The following is a 19,824-nucleotide window of genomic DNA, read 5'->3' as shown; positions in this document are numbered from 1 at the left end:
AATCCTAAATATTCAAAGAACATTTGTTCACTATAAACACCTGACAGCCAAATCAAACCATATAGCTGGCCAACTTTGGCCCTCAGGCCTCACTTTGGGCAGCCAAGCTCTACAGAGAATAACCTGTCCAGCGGTTACTATTCAATCTGAATCTTATAAAATAATCTACATGAATTTAAAGTTAAGTTTGTGAATCTGTCAGTGGCAGAACCAAATATAGACCTTATAGTTCACGAAAGCTCAGTAGCAAACTGACTCAAATTATCTGCAAAGTCACTAGTAAAAACAGTTGTTTATTTACATTTTGTGGTATAATGTAGTGGAGGACTAGTAGAAAGCAGCAGGAAATAGAATTACTCAGGTAAATATATAAGTTTAAAAATTGTACCTAGCTACAGTACTTGAGTAAATGTACTTATAGTTACTTTGCACTACTGCCAGAAAGGCCTGTAAGTGGATGGATATCAGGGCCCACATTTATCAACAATGCATACGCACAGATGTGCTTATGCACAGAATCCAGTGGGAGAAACTGCAAACACAAACACAACTATGAGTGTCACAGCATGCATTAAACAATCTCAACATCCACATATCTTCTATATTTTCTTTAAATAATAATTACTCACTTAGTAATTCCAGTGACAGGAATTTGAAAATGTAACATGGCTCATCCTGCATGACTGGAAGATTTAGCAAAACATGCAAGCTTATTTTCAGAGAGCAGGTTGATCTGCTTGGTTTAGAGTGCAGAGTGGCTTCTTCTTCCCAAAACAGATATTGCTATATGTATTGCATGATTTTGGATAAGGGATGGGGATGGTTAATTGGGGACGTTTCTGATTATAAATGGACCCAAACAAAATTTTGAACCTTTTCTACACAATGTTGATAAATGAGCGGCCAGGAGTGGAAAAAAGTTAGAAAGAGGGCAACATATTCATCAACATATATGCACTGTTGCAGTAAAAATATCACTTTTTTGTCTTGCAGTGAGTAATATGAGGAAGCCTTTAAATGGGCTGGATCCAGGAATTAGACTGCAGGGCGTCCATTGTGTTTAGACCCGGGAGCAGCATGCACACAAATCGGTAAACCATCGCGGCCTGTCAAACCCCCGCCCTTGCAGCCATCAGCACCACCAACCCAGCTTTGGGGGGGATTCCTGAAACTTCCACTCTGCCTGACAACCTGCGCCAAACACCATGGATTTCATGCTACCCGTACGTAGGAGTCGAGACACGATGGCTTCCTCCAGCTCTGCGCCTCTTCTGGGCCCTGACAGCAGCTGCTCCAGGCACCGCTACCAGGGAGCCAGAAGAAAGCTGCGGCCCGGACGGATTCTGGGATTCATCATCAGTATGGTGGCGGTCAGCATATTCTGCTCATGGAGTGCCTTGTCAGTGGTCACAACGGTGGCCAAGGAGCTGGAATCGACCAACGAGGGCTCAGCAGAGGCGGCAGTGCCCCAAAGAACTCTTCTACAGTACCACAACCTCTCAGCAGCAGCGGAGGACACACCGGTGGCCATGAGATCATCTGAAGTAGAGATGAATCACGGTGACTACCCAACAGACTACTTCAGCGTGGAGGACAGACGCCAGGGCTATGTGGTGTTTCATATGTTTGGCATGTTGTACATGTTCATAGCCTTAGCCATTGTCTGCGATGAGTTCTTTGTTCCTGCGCTCACTGTCATCACAGAGAAGCTGGAGATCTCTGATGATGTTGCAGGAGCCACCTTCATGGCGGCAGGTGGCTCAGCCCCAGAGCTCTTCACCTCAGTCATAGGAGTGTTCGTCTCCCACAGTAACGTCGGTATCGGTACCATCGTGGGCTCTGCTGTATTCAACATCCTGTTTGTGATCGGGATGTGCGCCCTGTTCTCCAAAGAGGTGCTGAACCTCACCTGGTGGCCTCTGTTCAGAGACGTCTCGTTCTATATCATTGGCTTGCTCATGCTCATCTATTTCTTTCTGGATAACCAAATCACGTTGGGGGAAAGTATCAGCCTGCTGATGTGCTACACCTGCTATGTCACATTCATGAAGTTCAATGCCAAAGTAGAACTTTTCATAAAGAGCATCATTGGCAGCAACCAGGTGGACGAGCTGGAGACTGCACCAAAGGTGAGCCTGACCCTGTCCATCCATCCATCCATCCATCCATCCATCCATCCATCCATCCATCCATCCATCCATCCATCCATCCATCCATCCATTCATCAATCCATCCATCCATTCATCAATCAATCCATCCATCCATCCATCCATCCATCCATCCTCCCCTATTCCATTTCTTTTGTTATCCACCCCACTCTTTCCACTTCACACTCAAAAGCACCCATATTTCACCCCATCTTGGGTCCTAATGAGAACACTAGGGTAAGTGTACCACCCGTACATTACCCTTGTGTTCTCATTCACTGATTGACCCTTCGTCCGCTGAAGGACCATCCCCATCATAAACAACCATCAAGAGGTTTCTAGTTCTCTATGTGTTTTTTTAGGTTGCCAGAGAGCAGGAAAATAAAGGGTAAATCTCAGAAAAGTTAAAAAGATATCCAACAAAGATTCATACTGTCAAAGAACAAAGAGTGAACATCTGTGATTCTTGACATGAGTCTCTGATGTGGATGTCTTTGTGATTGTTTGTGTCCCTTGGTTAAAATCTGAGCATCTGCTGATGACTTTTCTGAGAATTGTTTGTATTTCACATTGAATGAGATCACAGCTTGAGTATAGCAGTCCTGTTCTGGGAATCTGAGTCGGTGTGATACAGGAAGGAGACAGGGTGTTACAACAGAGTGCTGAACAGACAGCACTCTGTCAGGCAGCCAAACCGTCCTCAATACCCCTCTGGAAGGATATAGAGATTTGTCTTAACCTGCCACCTGTGCAGCTCGGACACTGACAGACGCAGAGACAGCCTCTTGGTGCTGACTAAGTCTAGGAACAGGCCTCGTCTTCAGTCACTACTTTTAGTAACCAAGTCCAGACCAGAGTCCAGCGAGGCTCTCAGAATAGGTCTGATGTAACAAAGCTGGTCCACAAAATGTTCAACTAGAATAAAATACAAAGACATTTCACAATAGAACACATTAGAAAGTTAAATAATAGCTTATTTGCCATGGATTTAATTTAGGATTTCTGTATTTCAAAATAAGGTATTGCTCAAGTTTGAACCGTTATTCCCATCTACTATTCAAGTCAATTCACTTCTGAGAGGCTGTATCTATACTGATACTACACTTTTAGCATACCCAGGCCCTTTGAGTCCTCTAAACTAAACAAGCCTGAAATTATACATTTAAAAAAAACTTCCAACAAAATGCTATTTACCTTTTATTCATGCAATTTCTGCTACTGACAATGGAAACTCCTTATAGTTTGTACAATGGAAAACTGCTCCCCAGCCAGTCAGAATATTGTTAGTAACAATGCAAAATAGCAAAATATCACACGCTTAACTTTATTTCTGAATTCCATGCTTTTGTGGGTCATTTTCAAAGTCCAATTAGACAGATTATACTGAGATGTTTGTTTGTTTTAGTTGAGACATTTTGCTTGTTGTCGCTCCATGGTGAGTTGTAATGTACAAATATTTAAAATATACCCAAGATTGTAGACAGTTTAAAGACATCAAATGGACAGAGTTTTGAGATGACTGCAGCCTGTATGATCAAATTGAAAGCAGAAGAAACAGCAAAATTAGTCCAGAAATCTCTGTAGCATCTCTTCAACCTCATCAGCACGCTCCCTCCTTTAGCTCCCCACTTCTTTGTCCTGACAATGGTATAAAGAGGTCTCTCGACACAGGAGTAGTGCCATTTGTTCTCCATTTCTGCTCATAATTTCAGAGCATCTGTAATATGGATTACACACAGATCCCATAATAATAAGAAATTATAGAACATTAAAAAGTATTTTTCTTTTCTCGGAAAGGCTCTTGCACAGTGTGACTCATACTCAGTGTTGACCCCATGAAAAAACACTCACAGCAGCAATCACTTCACAACCATTAAACCAATCACTTCATGTCAGATGGGACATGAAGATTAGCTTGGAGTGCTCATTGTGCTTGTTGCTTCTTTGTTTATGAAGCTTATGTAGAGTATGATGCTGCATGAATACAAGATTCAAGACAGAGTGGACATGATGATTCAACACACACACATACACAAAGAAGTTATTTTGTTTTTCACGTTTGTCTCTCCGTCTTTTGTTCTGTCTGTGTGTGCAGTTGGAGTCAGATCTGTTGCTCTCTGATGTTGTAATCACATACGGCGCTCAGGTGACAAATACTAAAACTACTGTACTTAGAGCAGCTTGCCCGTAGCCTAGACCGACAGCACCCATCACCAGTTCTTCAGGGGCGTATACAGCGCACTGCTGCACGTTTTTGGAGACATTATGAAACATGACATTATGTACATTTAAATTTCATTCTAGGCAAATAAAATACGTATTCATAAGAAACTGTTAAGACACAATAGTGGCTGAAAACACTTGATGGAAGGAGGCAGCTATTTTTATGGTAGTGATCCAGGCCAGGAGAAGTTCTCACGTTTGAGGCAACAGATGAGCTCATGATCACAGGTCGTATCTGCTCTAAAGCTCCTCCCCTTAAATGCTAATTGTAAAAAAGAAAAAAAACTGCTTCCCAGGAAGCATGACTTGCTTTTATTTGGGAGTTTTGTAGTTTTATAAAGCAATCACTTACATAAAAGCTTGTTTTTTTCCCATCTTACACGTCTATCACCTGAACTATCTATTTTACCTTAAATGTGTTCCATCATTGTATATTTTATGTTTTTATTTTAAACCTGTGAGCACATGCAGTGTATTTGGGCACTCATCATCCAATGTTCCTGTCAGTGTTGTTGCAGAAGCTCTGTTTGACATTTGTGCCCTTCTGGGAATCAGCTGTTCCCCCGGCTGTCTCACCTCAACCCAAGAACAGCTTTTCTCTTTCTGTCTCTCAGGCACTTTATGTCCAACTGCCTTGCCCTCATGTGTCGGTAGCTGCTTAATAATCCCTCGGGTTAATGCCCTCCAATCCCATTAGAGCCGCTAATAATAGTCAGATGCTCCTTGTGGGAGCAGGAATCATCAGATCACTGCGAGAAAAGACTTTGTTACTTCCACAGCCTGCAGTCGTCCTCACAGCGTGGTGTTGCTTTTATTTTGTGCATAGTTGAGTGCCTGTTTTAGGTGGTTTTGCACTGCAGATACAGTGCCTACAGTGTCCATGTTGAGCAAGAGAAGATCTGCAGGTTTGCTAAGTGATGGCACTAAAGACGACAATCCTCTCTGATCCCCTTATCAACTGCTTACCTGCAGTGACGACAGCGAACATACAGCCCTGCACAGTGTCACTCTGTCTCTGCAGAGCCTTCATGAAAAGTTAAAATTCTCCTTGCAATCATTGATATCAGACCTGGATCATAATGCAGCAGTGCTGTGCGTCTGTAACCTCACAAACTATTAAACTGAAGAGTTATTTGCAGTTATTACTTGTCAAATGTTATAATTATAGTTCTATGGTCGCACACGGGGTGAAGGTTTCTAATATTCATGTCCCAGAGTGGGATACAATTGCCTTTTTTATGTATTTATCGAACTTATCACAGCTGAAATGATTGAACCTTCTTTTATTTAACAATAGTGACTCTTTTCCTCACATAGTCCGCTCTGGGGTCAGCACAATGCTTTACAGATCGATTTTACACATGCAGCTGTTTGATTCAGTTACACAGCAGGTCTGACTTTATCATTTCAGATCACTGTGATCATGATCAAAGCGCAGCAGCTGTTCAGTGAAATAACTGTTGAGGTGCTTCGTGAGCAAGGCACTGCAGTGGAATCTAAAGTTTGTGCAGCTGTAAATAATCTGATAAAAAATGTTTTTAAAAGATAGCTGGGTTTTGCTGACAGATGAGAGAGAACTGTTTTGACAGCGTGGTGACCTGTGAAGGTTGCTGCAGGACCTCACATGCAGGCTTGAAAATCACCAGTCTAAAAGGGGTGATCTCTGCCGATTAATCCTGGCTAAGTCCCACAGCTCGGACAGTCAGGTGGATCCTGGAGAGAGAGAGAGAAAGAGAGAGAGAGAGATGGTGATCTAATAGTGCCTCACTGATGACAGTGATGATGATAATTGGGATGAAGGCAAAGTTTCGTGCAATCTTTAGGATTTTAGGATTTAAGAGTCTTCCAGTGTCTGGACCAGGGATGAGACCACTGAAGTGGAACTGCAGCTCAGTCAATCTCTTCTTCTTCTTCTTCTTCTTCTTCTTCTTCTACTACTATCATAAACACATAAACAGATCACATTTGCATGTTAAAAACCTCTATGTTATAGCATTACACAAGCCTGGACAGATTTTGATGATTATTTGCAAGTTAACCCAAAAGAGAAAGTTTAATGTAGATCAAATTATCAGTCAGTGAAAAGAGATGTACACTGTCAGCCAATGAGATGAAGCTGAGCTCACTAATTCTCTATAACTGCATCAAACATTGAGCTCAGACAATAATGAGATGGAAATGACATCATGTTGCTTCATAATGGAGGCGAATTGTATATACAGCCGATATGAGCAATGCAGTGGCAAAACACTTTCTTCTTCATATCGATAATCCAATCTGTATATGAGTTATGATGTCTATCAAATTATAAATTGTTGTAAATTACATAATGTTCTTAACAAGGCATCTTGAAAAATGTTATCTGTTGTTCTTTAAGAGTAAAAATGACATCTTATTATGTAACAGTTCTCCTCAGACCTGTCTAATGTAGCAGTTATAGATGAGTTATACTGTCTGGATACTATATTTGATTTTTTTTTCTTGCAACCTGCCGGAATGACAAACAAAATTAAAATTAGGTATTGAAGGATGTTCAGGTTTAAATGACTTAAAACTGTCTGGAATGGATTTGAGACAGATTTGTGGTGATTAGTCACTGGTGATTCATTCATCAGAGTGGAGGCGAGAGCTGAGTTAAATCAGGGCCAGTTACGAAGTCAAAATACAACATTTATCTCAATATACTGTGGAAGAATAAGGCTACTGACTCTAGTAAGATTACATGTCCAGTCACCTTTCCAAGAATTGAAAAAAGTATTTTAAATAAAGCTTTAAATAGATTCAGGAGACTAAGGGATGTATAACTTTAAACATGAAAACGACCTTTAATGGATTTCTACATTAAGGGCAATCATTAGAATCCAGTCGCAGCAGATCCTGCAGCAGGTTATAAGTGTCTTTTGTCATCAGGCAGCTCTCACGAGGAGCCATGTGAGCACTAAACAACATGAACTAATTCCAAGCTGGCCTCTGCCATCAGAGCAGAGGGCAAGCGCAGCAATCACATGGCTAGAGACAGGTGTCCGCAGCTTCTTCTTCTTTTCTGTTGTTTGTCAACCTTACATTTAAAATATCTCTATGAATTTATATTCAAGTCATTTCTATAAAAAAATGAATATATCAAAAAGCAGCAACATGAAATTGCTTTAGCTTTATGTAAGGTGTGAAAAAATGATGATATATGATATATGGGAAATGCTGTCCTGTGTTTGAGCTGATTTTAATGAGTTGAGGTGAATCTTACAGTATGTCAACTAGCACCATCACCTCAACTTCATTCAGGGGATCATCCTGCAACTGAAGCTTTTAATACCTACTAAAATAAAAATGGATTAAACAAACATGTAAACAAGTCTAAAGGAGTGATGCCCCTTATAAACATGAAGAAAAGCACTAACAGCAGCATAACAGCAGCAGGTGTTGTCAGATGCAAGCTAAAGGGATTATGTGCTCAAACTCTGAGGCCTCCATCATGAACGTGTCAACAACAAAACCCTCCACCCCTCTGCGTGGTGCTGGGGATTGTCTGTAGTTGTTGTGGGACAATTGTACTCACATAAAGATGAGGCATACAAGGAGAATTTACCTCAGACGAAGTGGTGCCATTGCAGTTCCTTTACTTACCGTATTCATCTGCATCCATCATTTCTACTGATTAAATACACAGCATAGTGTACACAGGGCTGGCGAGTGAGTAAGTCAGTGACTGAGTGAGTTTTTCTTAATTTGAATAGTTGTAAATGTTCATACAAACCTGTGATGAACAATACATCTGCGGTCTTGAGCAGCTCTTGAGCAGGTAGACAAAGAAAATGTTGTTTTATTGATTGCTTTGGAGTTTAATTCATTTCCTTTCTGAATTACAAAAGCTTGATAGGATCTTCTTGAACCCTTTAATATGCATAAAACCTCATTGGTTATATCAAAAGTCAGTGTTTTTTTGCTCCTTGATTTTATTGTGTCCTGACTCCTTAGATTTCTCAATTGACCTAACAAATATGATACTTAATTTGGTTAGAAATGAAGTAAAAAATAAAACTCCGGACTTCTAATGAAGCTCTTATATTTTTTCCAGTCCAGTTTTCATGGAGCCTCTGATTTATGCCATCTTAACATTCAGGAACAGCTTCTTGCTGTGCTTCTTGCTGTGCTTCTTGGAGCAGTATGAGAACTTTTCCCAAGTCAGAACATCATAGTATGATTTATGCCTCCTGTACTGCAGAGCTACAGACACCAGTTACTAGTTCATATAGTACGAGTCGAGTAATATGTTTCACAATGTATAATAATATACATATTTACACATATATATTTATATGTATAAATATATCTACACATGTATGTAATATATATAATATTATATATTATATATATTATATAATATATATAATCAAACTTTATGCTTCTATTTGTTGTCTTGAACATCTCCAAACCCCTGATTCCCACACTAAACCCTCCCCACTGCTCCATATTTTCACACACCACCACCACCACAGTCCCTTATCTGCCCCAGCCGCTGGACTGTGTGTGTATTTCTGTACAGTATGTGGTGACACAGCTGTGCTGTATATGTCCTCTGAAGAAATGGCTGGGGTTGAGATCAGTGTTCGTCCTCCCTTGTAGTCTTCATGTTGGAACAAGACCCCAAACCTCCGCACTGGTTCACTCCCACTGTTGCCCTTTTTCTGTTCCTGTTTGTTTACCTACGTTGAAACCTTTCAGAGCATTTTCACCTATAATAAATTGCATTGGGACACAAGTTGTTGGTTCCCAGCTGAAAAAAGGAAAAAAGAGCAGGTTTTCCTTGATCTGAAGTATGGACTGAAGTGGGGCTGTCATCTTCTACAGGTTGTTGTGCCTTATGCAGTGCCATCCATCATCAATTATTACAATGGTTCTGCTCAAAACAAGTGGAAACGTCTTTAGAAGCACCAAGTTTTGAAGAATGTGTGTGTGTGTGTGTGTGTGTGTGTGTGTGTGTGTGTGTGTGTGTGTGTGTGTATTCTATTTTCCACTCGTTCTTCTTCATGGGTTAAATGGGGCTCATGCTGTCTTTCCTGCTGTTCCTAACACTTCAGATCAAATAAAACCTGTATCACTGCTTTCGGAGTTCATGTGTGTTTCCATAGTTCATTGGTTTTCTGAGTAAACAGGCTGTAAGGGGTTGAAGACATTTTCAGTTTGAACATTACGTTCCTCACCATTGTAGTTATAACAATTAACAACACCACGAGAGATCTTGAATATTACAAAATTATGTAATACATACTACAGGTCTAATGTAGTGGATTGCATGTAGTACATGTGTTTGTGTTATTGTGTCCACACCCTGCATATGTCTATATATGTAATAAAACCTATATTGTGTATATATTATGTTTTCTCTCTGTTTTTCCTTAAAGGTAAATGCACCAGATGATGAGAACAAGCTGATGGTGAGTTTGTTGTGCATTTGTAAACTTGCAGAGTCTGGTCATGTTATAAGAAAGCCATTTATGTGCATGCATATATTTACAGTATATATATACATATATATGAATAAAAAATATATAAACATATATAGTATGCTGTATGCATCAAAGTCAGCCATATTTACGAAAAATGGGTTTATAGATATATATTCTCCACGTACATACAGATACTGGCATGTATTGCTAAATATATGTGGACTTCAATATATCAAAATGCATTTAAAATATATATATATAAAATATTGCATTATATTTTTCAGTATATGTCAATATATGCTTGACATCTGACAAGTGATGAATGATGTCACGGCTGGTGTTAGAAGGGTAACAGGAGTACAGAGGACCTAAATGAAGAGGCAGGAGGCAGATCTGGTGGAGTTTAGTCTTTTAAAAGACAAGATGAGATATGAAGGCTTCTGTATTGGATGATGGTGAGGAAGCCAACAGTCAAAACCAGAGGAGCAGTCCAACACAGGCTGAGAAATCCAATAAGGAGGCAGGAATTCAAAGTCCAGGCAAAATGTCTGACATGCAGGCGAGGCAGGCAGAAACAGGTTCAAGATACAAGCTTCAGGCAAACAGGATACAGATACAGGCTGGAGAACCACTATATGAAGAATATGAAGAATAAATTAATCGAAGGACGTGATCTTGGATATGTAGAGGAGAATGATGCAGCTAGAGGGGAGGAGGGAGGTTACTGCAGGGGTGATGAGAAGTGGGAGCAGATGTGAGGATGGTTAGGGCAGTCAGGCGATGAGTAAAGGAGGGAAAGTCCGAGGATCTGGTGGACAGCTAGATGTCTACAGGTTAGAAGACAGGGACCAAGGCTGTGGATGAGATATTGTTTAAAAAGGTGACTGAGCAGCAGATTGTGACAAACGCCAAATGCATTTTTTCTATATTCATTATTGTAAAATGTTCCGTATCTGTGTTTGTACATTCGCAGGCCAAACCCAGGCTGCAGAGGGAAGGCAGCTGTGCCTCTCTACACAACTCACTGATGAGAAACAGCATCTTCCAGCTCATGATCCACACCCTGGACCCCCTCAGTGATGAAGGCATGAGTAAAACACACACAGACACACACTCAAACTAAACAAGATCTAGTGAAATAAGCACAAACAATTACATACATTTCATTCTTCTGAATTGAGTTAGATAGTGTGTTTCTTGTTATGGTTAACGTTTACACGATAATTATTGACACGTTTTTTGGTCAAACACGTTGGACTGACTGAGCTGTCTCTGCTTTAGGACGTTTCAAAGAGAAGGCGTCAATCCTTCACAAAATGGCCAAGCACAAGTGTAAAGAGGAGGCTGCAAATGCCAACGGCGTAGGTGAGTAACGGTGATGTGTGAAACTGTGGGGGTTCATTTGTGCCATCAACAAATCAACTGATAAATCAAGTGACATCAATTATCAAATCATTAATCAATTAAGACCTGTTGCTATTAAAATACGAACAGGTCAAAAAAATACATGAAGTGATAAATATGTTCACCAAAAATGACTACATAGGTGATGGATAGGTTCTGCCCTGTCACCAGCAGAAATGTTGGTATTGTATTTTTGTGCAAACCGAGGATATGTTCACATTTGTACATTTCATATGTATTATATCAACATTTCTACAATATATATCGTCACGTACAGATTACATGTTTATGAGCTGACCTTCATGTCAGGAGGAGGAGGGGATTGTGATGGTGGCATGACAGCTAGGCACGAGACTACCATTCACTTCCCGTTTCAACGAACATATTTTAGACATTTTTCAGCCGTGTTTGTGGCGACCAAAGCAGGTATATTAAGCCAAAACACGATCTTTTCCTAACCTTAACCAAGTAGTTTTTGTGCATACATGAGCATAAAGTTGAAAATTTAAATGTAAATGTAAAAATGTGAGGTTTCAACATATCCATGGTTTGCAGGAATGTAAAATAAAAACATTTATTCTGGCGATTGGGTTGACAGGTTAGAGAAGTGAATCAAATAATAGAATTAAGAACACACTGAAATAAAACTTGCTATAATGAGAAGACTGTGTTTTGTATTTTAAAACATACACAGTTATTACCTGGATGTTACAAAAGCTGTCAAAGCTAAAGTTATCGCTTACCTTCCTCCACTTTTAACTTGAAACTTAGTATGAGACAGTGCGGTAGTTTATCATATATCATATTTAAGTGTGTTCTGGCAATTTCTTACTTAAATCAGGAACTAAAAATGTCAATTTATGTATCAGCTAACTGGTTGATTTGTCAGTGAATCCGTCATTTGAGGAGGCACAAGAAGGCCTCCATGTGATGCTCTGTTGCAGCTGTGAGGATGACTTCGGAAAATTAACAAGCATATTTTGTTTCTCAACATAGGAGCCCTCTCCTCGATACTACCTCCAAGAAAAGAAAATTGTACTAAGTTTCAGCTCTTTTCTTAGTATCATTAGACCACTTAGTGTCATTAGACCAGTACTTTTCATTTCAAATTCATATTGACTTTGGGAACAGGTCTTTTAAACTCTATTTTAACTCCATCTCTTCTTTTTTTCTTTCCTCAAGCTGATAAAAACATCCCCAACAGTTCAAATGTTGCCGTGGAAGTCACGCCACCCATGAACGGTGTTGCGGGAGGAGATGAGGTACGGCTTTCATCTTTCCACAAAGTTCTGTTACAGCGTTAGGTTTAACTCAGTAATACACAGCATTACTATGATGGGAAATGTCTAAATATTGATATGAGAATATAGAGTTCATGTAAAGTAATGCAACGCCTCCTCAGGGAGAGGAAGAGGAGGATGAAGACCAGCCTCTGAGCCTTGCCTGGCCCGACACCTTCCGGAAACGGATCACCTACCTCATCATCCTGCCCATCGTCTTCCCACTGTGGCTCACGCTGCCTGACGTCAGGAGAGAGGTGACAATACACACACATCACTTTCTCAACTGATGATAATTGAAAAAACAGGCTTCTTTTACTACTATTTTTTTAACCACTTTTTGAAGCATGAGAAAACTTGGAATAACTTAGATTAAAGGGTTACTTCACCACTTTACACATTAGCAGTACAGAGCATTTTGTGGCTCCAGAGGAAGCTGCATGTGATCTGATGAATTGCTTCCAGTGATGTCACTCAGTGGTTCAGTTGCATCGTGGGTAATGTAGGCTTTAGTTCTGCTGTATCATTTGTTTTAAAACTGTCCATAATGAGTCCAACAAGGACTGCAATGCTCCACCAGTGGACTGCTTTTCAAAGCCTAGAGCCTACATTACCCACAATGCAACTTAGCCCCTGAGTGACATCACTGGAGGCAATTTATCAGATTACATGCAGCTTGTGTGAAATTGGTGGAGTTACGCTTTAAGTATGTCTCTGGTTTTTGGCCTGCTTAATAATTTTGGCCGTAAGAGCAGGTTCCAGTCTTGTTTTGTTTTTGTTTTTCTAAATTAAAAACTGTATTATATATTGACGACCTTGCTCTTAAGTGATGTATCAGATATCAGCTAGGTGTATCAGGTTCTTGGCTGAACCTAGACCAGAGTTTGATTGAGTGATTGTTTGACTGAGTGGACGAAAACTAAATTATGTTTTTATTGTGTGTTCTTTTTAGTCTTCAGCAAGGTTCTTCCCCATCACTTTCCTCGGCGCCATTTCTTGGATTGCTTTCTTCTCCTACCTGATGGTGTGGTGGGCTCACCAGGTACTTACACACACACACACACACTAGTTTTCTCTATTTGTCACAGTCTGATTCTGTTCTCTTCTCTGCTCTATTTCTGAGGCCTTTCTTCTGAGAGTGCAGCAGTCAGGGTGTTGAATATGTGACCTAAGCAGCTAATCCCAACTAATCTGCCTTGATCCACAGCCAGATCAACCTGTAACGCTCTATTTTAACAGCGCAAATGCAAAGACAGACATGAAGCAGGAGTGCATGTGTGCAAGGTCACTCAGGAGAAGCACCCGTAGGTGCAGAGCACTCTGTGCAAAAGTTTTACTTGAAGTGGTGGATCATAAATCAAATACGATAAAAAAAATAAATTAGTGTGTGTGATGATGACTAATCACCATTACTGTGCACCTCCCTTTTAAAGCGCTGTATCAAACAAAGTGGAGCATGAAAGAAAAAGCTCTGAGCTATTATGAGCCACATCATTGGGGCTGCAACTAACGATTATTTTCATTATAGATTCATCTGCTGATTATTTTTATCATTGACTGATTAAACATTTAGTCTATAAAATGTCAAAAGATTTTGAAAAAAAAAAGCTCAGCACAATTTGCGAGAGCCCTAGGTGACGTCTTTAATTTGATTCCTTTGTCCAACCAACAGTCCAAAACCCAAAGACTCTTCATCTACTGTCATCAATGACAAAGAAAAACAGCAAATTATCAAAATAGTTGGCAACTAATTTTCTTCTGATAGATTTATCCTTAAGTTGATTCATCGTGATGGTGGATTGTATATGCTTAATGGACTAATCGACTGATTCTTGCAGCCCTAGACGGGACTGTTGTTCACTTTCTTTCTCTGCTGAAGGCTGGAATAAACTTATATTTAGTTGAAGATTAAAAAAAGACACATTTTGTCGAAAGTTATTATAAGGTTGCATGGTTACACTTTATTATAACCATCATTCATGAATGGTTAATTTATAGTTAATTAAACTGCGAGTTTAAACTGTGTTAATGATAGATACATACTGTGTAGTTCATCTATGAACATTATATGGATGGTGATTATAAAGTTGTAACTGATGTTCATAAACCTTTACAATTACTTAATAAGTGGTTTATAAAATATTTCAGTGTTTGCTGACAAGGAAATAACTATTAACTGAGGTTTACTTTAAACTTTCCGTCTATTATTGATGTTTTGATGTCAGTTACCGCTTCCTGTCCTGTACTTCACTGAAACTTTGTCTGTCAGCCATTCTACTCATTATGACGTCAAATCTACCTCTCAGGTTTGATCTCATGTGTTTGTGTTTGTATATTTGGACTTAAATGACTGAAAACCTCGTTTAAAAAATCATGATGTCAAAACAATTCCTAAAGCAAAGCCACAAAGAATGTTTGGACCAATAAAAAGAATAATTTAAGTTTCTTTAGTTTCTAAAGTGTGCAGCTGCAACATGAAGCACCTTATCCCTCCTTTCAGGTTGGAGAAACCTTCTGGATCACAGAAGAGATAATGGGTCTGACCATATTAGCAGCTGGCACTTCAATCCCTGACCTCATCACCAGTGTGATTGTGGCACGAAAAGGTCTCGGTGACATGGCCGTGTCCAGCTCTGTGGGCTCCAACATCTTTGATATCACTGTGGGGTGAGTCCTGCAAACGACAAAAAACAAGTGTACAAACAACTTTTGAATGAGAGCTCAGGCTCAGAAATAACCTAAACAACTCTTTTCTGTGGTGCTTCCTCCAGTCTGCCCTTCCCCTGGCTCATCTACAATATCCTCAACGACTTCCATCCGGTACAGGTGAGCAGCAACGGCCTGTTCTGCGCCATCGTCCTGCTCTTCCTCATGCTCCTCTTCGTCATCATATCCATTGCGGCTTGCAAGTGGAGAATGAGCAAGTTCCTGGGCTTGCTCATGTTCCTGCTCTACTTCGTCTTCCTCATCGTCAGTGTCATGCTGGAGGACAAAATCATCATCTGCCCGGTCACCGTCTGAGAAAGAGTTGCTCTCGGAAAGCAGAACCGAACTCACGTGAGCGATGATTTACTTTAGGAGTGGAAAAACATGCTCGCACGGACTCAAACTGTCTCTTATCTGTCACACATACACACACAGTAGCCGACTGCACACACTCAGTATCATGTGAACAAACCACACACACAAACACAGGTTGTGGATGCCACTTAGGCAGAGGCACTGTCTTAAATCAACGCTGCGAAAAGCTCTCCAGCCCCTCCAGCAGCGTCACACAACCCAGTGCGTCATTTTGCCACCCAGTCGGAGGGACTCCTCTCTCTGTGTACCATATGACTACAATCTGTAGCCGCTACTGGTTGAAATCTGCTGAAACGCCACCCAGGATGGAAACTTCAATTGAAGATCACCAGAGAGATTTTTGGTTTGTTTTTTGTTTTTGTTTTTCAGCTAAAGGACTGTGCGGCAGTATAAAGAAGCACTTCCGCTCCTCACGCAAGCAGCCAAGTGAAGCGTATGAACTGAATATGAATGCTCAAAGAGACTTTTGTGTTGTTTTTTAAGGGCAGCGAAGCTCTGGAGAGATTCTGTATGTCATGGAATAAAAACAAGAAAAGAAGCGTGATAGCTGCTAAATATACCTTTAGATTTGAACTGTGTCCATCCCACCACCTATATGGTTACGCAAAGTCATCGACGGAGGAAATATCCACTGTTAAGAACTTTATTGTATTCTCAGAAACAGTACATTGCATTTGAGGACATATTAGGCAGAAATTCATACTTTAAAAGTCCTATGTCTAAGAAAAGTTGATTTTGGAGTCTCATTCCCAACTCGTCAAATACTGACGAGTTGGGATGGTAGGTCAACTTTTCTTACATATAGGACCTTTAAATCCTAGTCCTGGATATCTTTAATAGGATACATTAAGTGCTAAATAGTTACATTAGAGTGTGAACAGATAGTATGGACACTGATTAAATTGGCTAAAGTGTTGTCATGCTCAATACTTCTGCTTATATCTATCTCATTTTGATTTTTCATATAATAAGCTTCAGAGTGACTTCTTCTGTTCCATCTGCCTTGACATGCACCACTTTAGAGAGAGATTTATTTATCCTGGACGATTTTTGAATGGAAATGTGATAAACAATTCAATGTCAGATTGCCCAGTAGATGATGCAGTACGGACAACAAGTGGTGGACTAAAGGTTAGCGTTCTCAGTTGTGTTTTTTTTCTTTTTCCCAATTATGTATTTATAAGAAAGGATCAATAATCACCGGGTTTCTTCTGTAATGTTTTCATGTGAAACAACTCATGTACTGTAAAACATATATATGTATATTTATGAATGCAAATGGTAGCAACTTTTTGTCATGGACATTATTTCCTCACTCTCCACTGCCGCAGGCCTTTCATATTGTTTCAGATGAAACAGGTCTGACATCAGGCCGTTGTTGTCATGTTCACATACTACTCCCCTGTGTTCAGTGTGTGACATAAAGGGTGGAATCTGAGGATGAAACTGTGAAAAGAAACATCAAGTAGGCCCATATTTTCAATCTTTAACAAAACAGGGACTGTTGAAAAGTTTCAGTTTCTGATAGTTGTGAATTTCGTCAATTTTGTTTTCCTCTAATCCCGAAGTCACATCACTAGAGTCCTGCTGTTGTAGAATATGAACATGTTTCCATTCAGACGAGAAGTGAAAAAAGTGTCTGTTTCCATTAACTAAATTAATGCAAATATTCTTAAGAGATTGCAATAAGATTCAACAATTAAAGTATATCACAATAAAGACGTCTGCAACTCTAAAAATCTGTTTATGTTACCGTTATTGCATTTGCTCTCATTGATTCTGCAAAAGGTAGGTGCTTGTTCTTTTTTTTTTTTAAAGGGGTTTTTAAAGTTTTTATGAGCAAAGTCAAACTGCCCCCAAAACAGGCAGAGGAAACATACTTTGATTAGAGGCGGATCCATTTGGGGCCTCACTGTGCCACCAAATATGCTATCAATGTCGTCTGCATCAGTTGAATCTACCTGTTGAAACGCCGTCATGCTGGCTCTGGCGCACATCATTATTTATTAATCACTGATATTCATTATGTTGCCTGCTTTCTATGTCAGATATGTGAAGTAGAACTGAATGTGGGGGATTTCTCATATTTTATTCTCCCAGCAATGTGCAACATGCTCCGTCAGTGTTGGACAAATGCTCAATAAAAGTATTCTAGACATAACATCCTCCCCTGCTTTGTATTTCTTACAGTAATATTAAAAGGTTGTTACAGTACACCCTTATAACAAGACAAACATGCTTTTTTTTTTTTTTTTTACATATTTGTTTCCCAAAAACATTCAGTTATACTCAGATTTAAATCTGAATTTGGGTGTCTTTTTTTGTGTCTGTTTAACATAGATATTTTTCTTTTTGAGACAAATGAACCTGATTTTCCTGTTTAGATAGCCATGGGAATATCAGTACAGCGCTCCGAAAGGGTTAAAAACCAACTTTTGTGTCACCATGTAAACCCTCCCAATTTTTTAAAATCTTTTCATAAATTGTAAAAAAAAATTTGTCCAAATGAATATGAAAAGAATTTCCATAAAATTGACCCCAACGATTCATTATATCGCAGTGTTAAAATGTTTTATTGTGTGTTTCTGTGTATAAAAGATTTGAATATAAACACCTGTGTGTAATCATAGTCCTCCTCGGTACAGCTTTTATTCCCAGACTCCAGACGTAGCCTGTCCTCTGCAGTGTCATTTCTAAATTCTTTCTCGCTTTTATGGATCATGTGAGTGTGAGAAATGTGTGTGTATGAATGAGTGTGTTTAGAAACAACTGTAAGAATCCATCAAATGCTTTTGTATTTCCCTTGTACGCTTTACAAGTATGGAATCATATTCATGTACTACTTGAATCGTGTATTATACTGTAAAAACATATATCGTTCAACTCTGTATAAAGTGTTATATGATGAAATAAATTACAACTTAAATTTTCAATGTTGGTGTTTGCAGTTGATGGTCAGAGAGGTAGATCTGCTGCAGCTGACAGACTGATGATCCTGACTCCTGAAGCTGCTCTTTGAACAGTTATTCCAACAATGGTTAAAGCAGAGTTTCTAATTGTTGAGTTCAGGACCTGTTATGTGGTTTCTTGATATTAGTTTATTATATTTTTAAACAAAAATAATTTTGGATCCATTTGGACCACCATCCATCATCTTGAAAGTAAAAATCAAACTTACTACTAATCTTATATTATTATTATTGTGTAATTGTACCGACATTAAGACATTTTAAATCTAGCAAACCACTTTAAAACATCAGCTCACGTAACCTCACTGCACCAATCAGATTTGCAGTGTCATCCATCAGGATGTGATCTGCTTTACTTTGACACAAGCCTCTTACAGCAGCGTGCACTGCCCGCTGCCATGATCAGCGTGATGCAACAGGGATTCACTGTACACCTGAGGACAACCAATAAAGGACATACCTGCCTGCTTCTGTTTACTGGCAACCGAGGATATTAACTCACTAAACTGACTGTACCTGTCTGCCAAACAACAAGCAAGATGTGGCCTTAAGTGACCAACCACTGGGCCGAGCCAACACTCATTGAGAACAACACCATGCAGGCGTAGATTCTCAGAAATGCAGGCTAAAAGATAATAATAGGAGTAGAGTAGATAATAATATTAAAAACAAAGGCAGCCATTAATTCATTTATAAAATGTCACATAAATTAATAATTCTGCTTTAATTTGTCACTGTATTTATTTACCTTCGTATTAATTCAACTATTTTTCCTGTTTCATTTTATTTTTTTCATTTTTGAATTAATCTATTTACATATTTATCTCTGTATTATTTTCCCTTTGCATGCCCCCCCCCCCCCCCTTTTTATTTCCACAAACGTATTTAAATACAGAAATGTATAAATAAATATACATGTTTATTAAGCCTTTTATTTCTTTTGTAATTTCTGATTTTGGCATGTTCAGTCCTCCATAGTGTCAGAGAAGTTTAACCAACAATTGGGGGTGAAGTCTGATTTTAGGATGTATAAAATCTTCCTGTGAAGACTTTTAGGTTCCAACATCACATTTGAGAATATTTTCAATATAGATGGTGAATGGCAGCATTAGTGCCTGTAGATGACAGATCCACACAGATCATCTGATCAATCAAAACTGAATAGTTCCAGATCTAAAATAATGCATGCTCAGATAGACAGGGTACAGTGTGTATTATATTATTAACTCAACACCAAAGTACTGCTGCATAGACATAGAAAACATCAAGGAGG

General features: G+C 39.3%; 1 protein-coding gene across 1 annotated transcript; it reads left to right on the top strand.

The window, feature by feature from the left end:
• The first annotated feature begins 1,205 nt into the window (after positions 1-1,205).
• Positions 1,206-15,849, top strand: slc24a2 (solute carrier family 24 member 2). The gene is made up of 9 exons (XM_073471557.1): positions 1,206-2,129; positions 9,773-9,805; positions 10,791-10,908; positions 11,099-11,182; positions 12,404-12,483; positions 12,624-12,758; positions 13,454-13,543; positions 15,002-15,168; positions 15,273-15,849. The coding sequence occupies exons 1-9, from the start codon at positions 1,206-1,208 to the stop codon at positions 15,520-15,522; spliced, it is 1,881 nt and encodes a 626-aa protein (XP_073327658.1). The 3' UTR covers positions 15,523-15,849.
• The last annotated feature ends 3,975 nt before the right edge of the window (positions 15,850-19,824 follow it).

Source organism: Pagrus major, chromosome 1 (genome assembly GCF_040436345.1).
Source record: "Pagrus major chromosome 1, Pma_NU_1.0".
Lineage (NCBI taxonomy): Eukaryota > Metazoa > Chordata > Actinopteri > Spariformes > Sparidae > Pagrus > Pagrus major.
The sequence above is the reverse complement of the archived record's forward strand: the minus strand, read 5'-3'. Positions and strand labels throughout refer to the sequence as shown.

What these genes read in the sequence shown, in the direction of transcription:
- slc24a2 (XM_073471557.1), top strand. Translation starts at nt 1,206, where the DNA reads ATGGATTTCATGCTACCCGTACGTAGGAGTCGAGACACGATGGCTTCC. An exon ending in TGCAAATGCCAACGGCGTAG is followed by an intron (nt 11,183 to 12,403) that starts GTGAGTAACGGT and finishes TCTTTCCTCAAG; the next exon opens with CTGATAAAAACATCCCCAAC. An exon ending in TGGTGTGGTGGGCTCACCAG is followed by an intron (nt 13,544 to 15,001) that starts GTACTTACACAC and finishes CCCTCCTTTCAG; the next exon opens with GTTGGAGAAACCTTCTGGAT.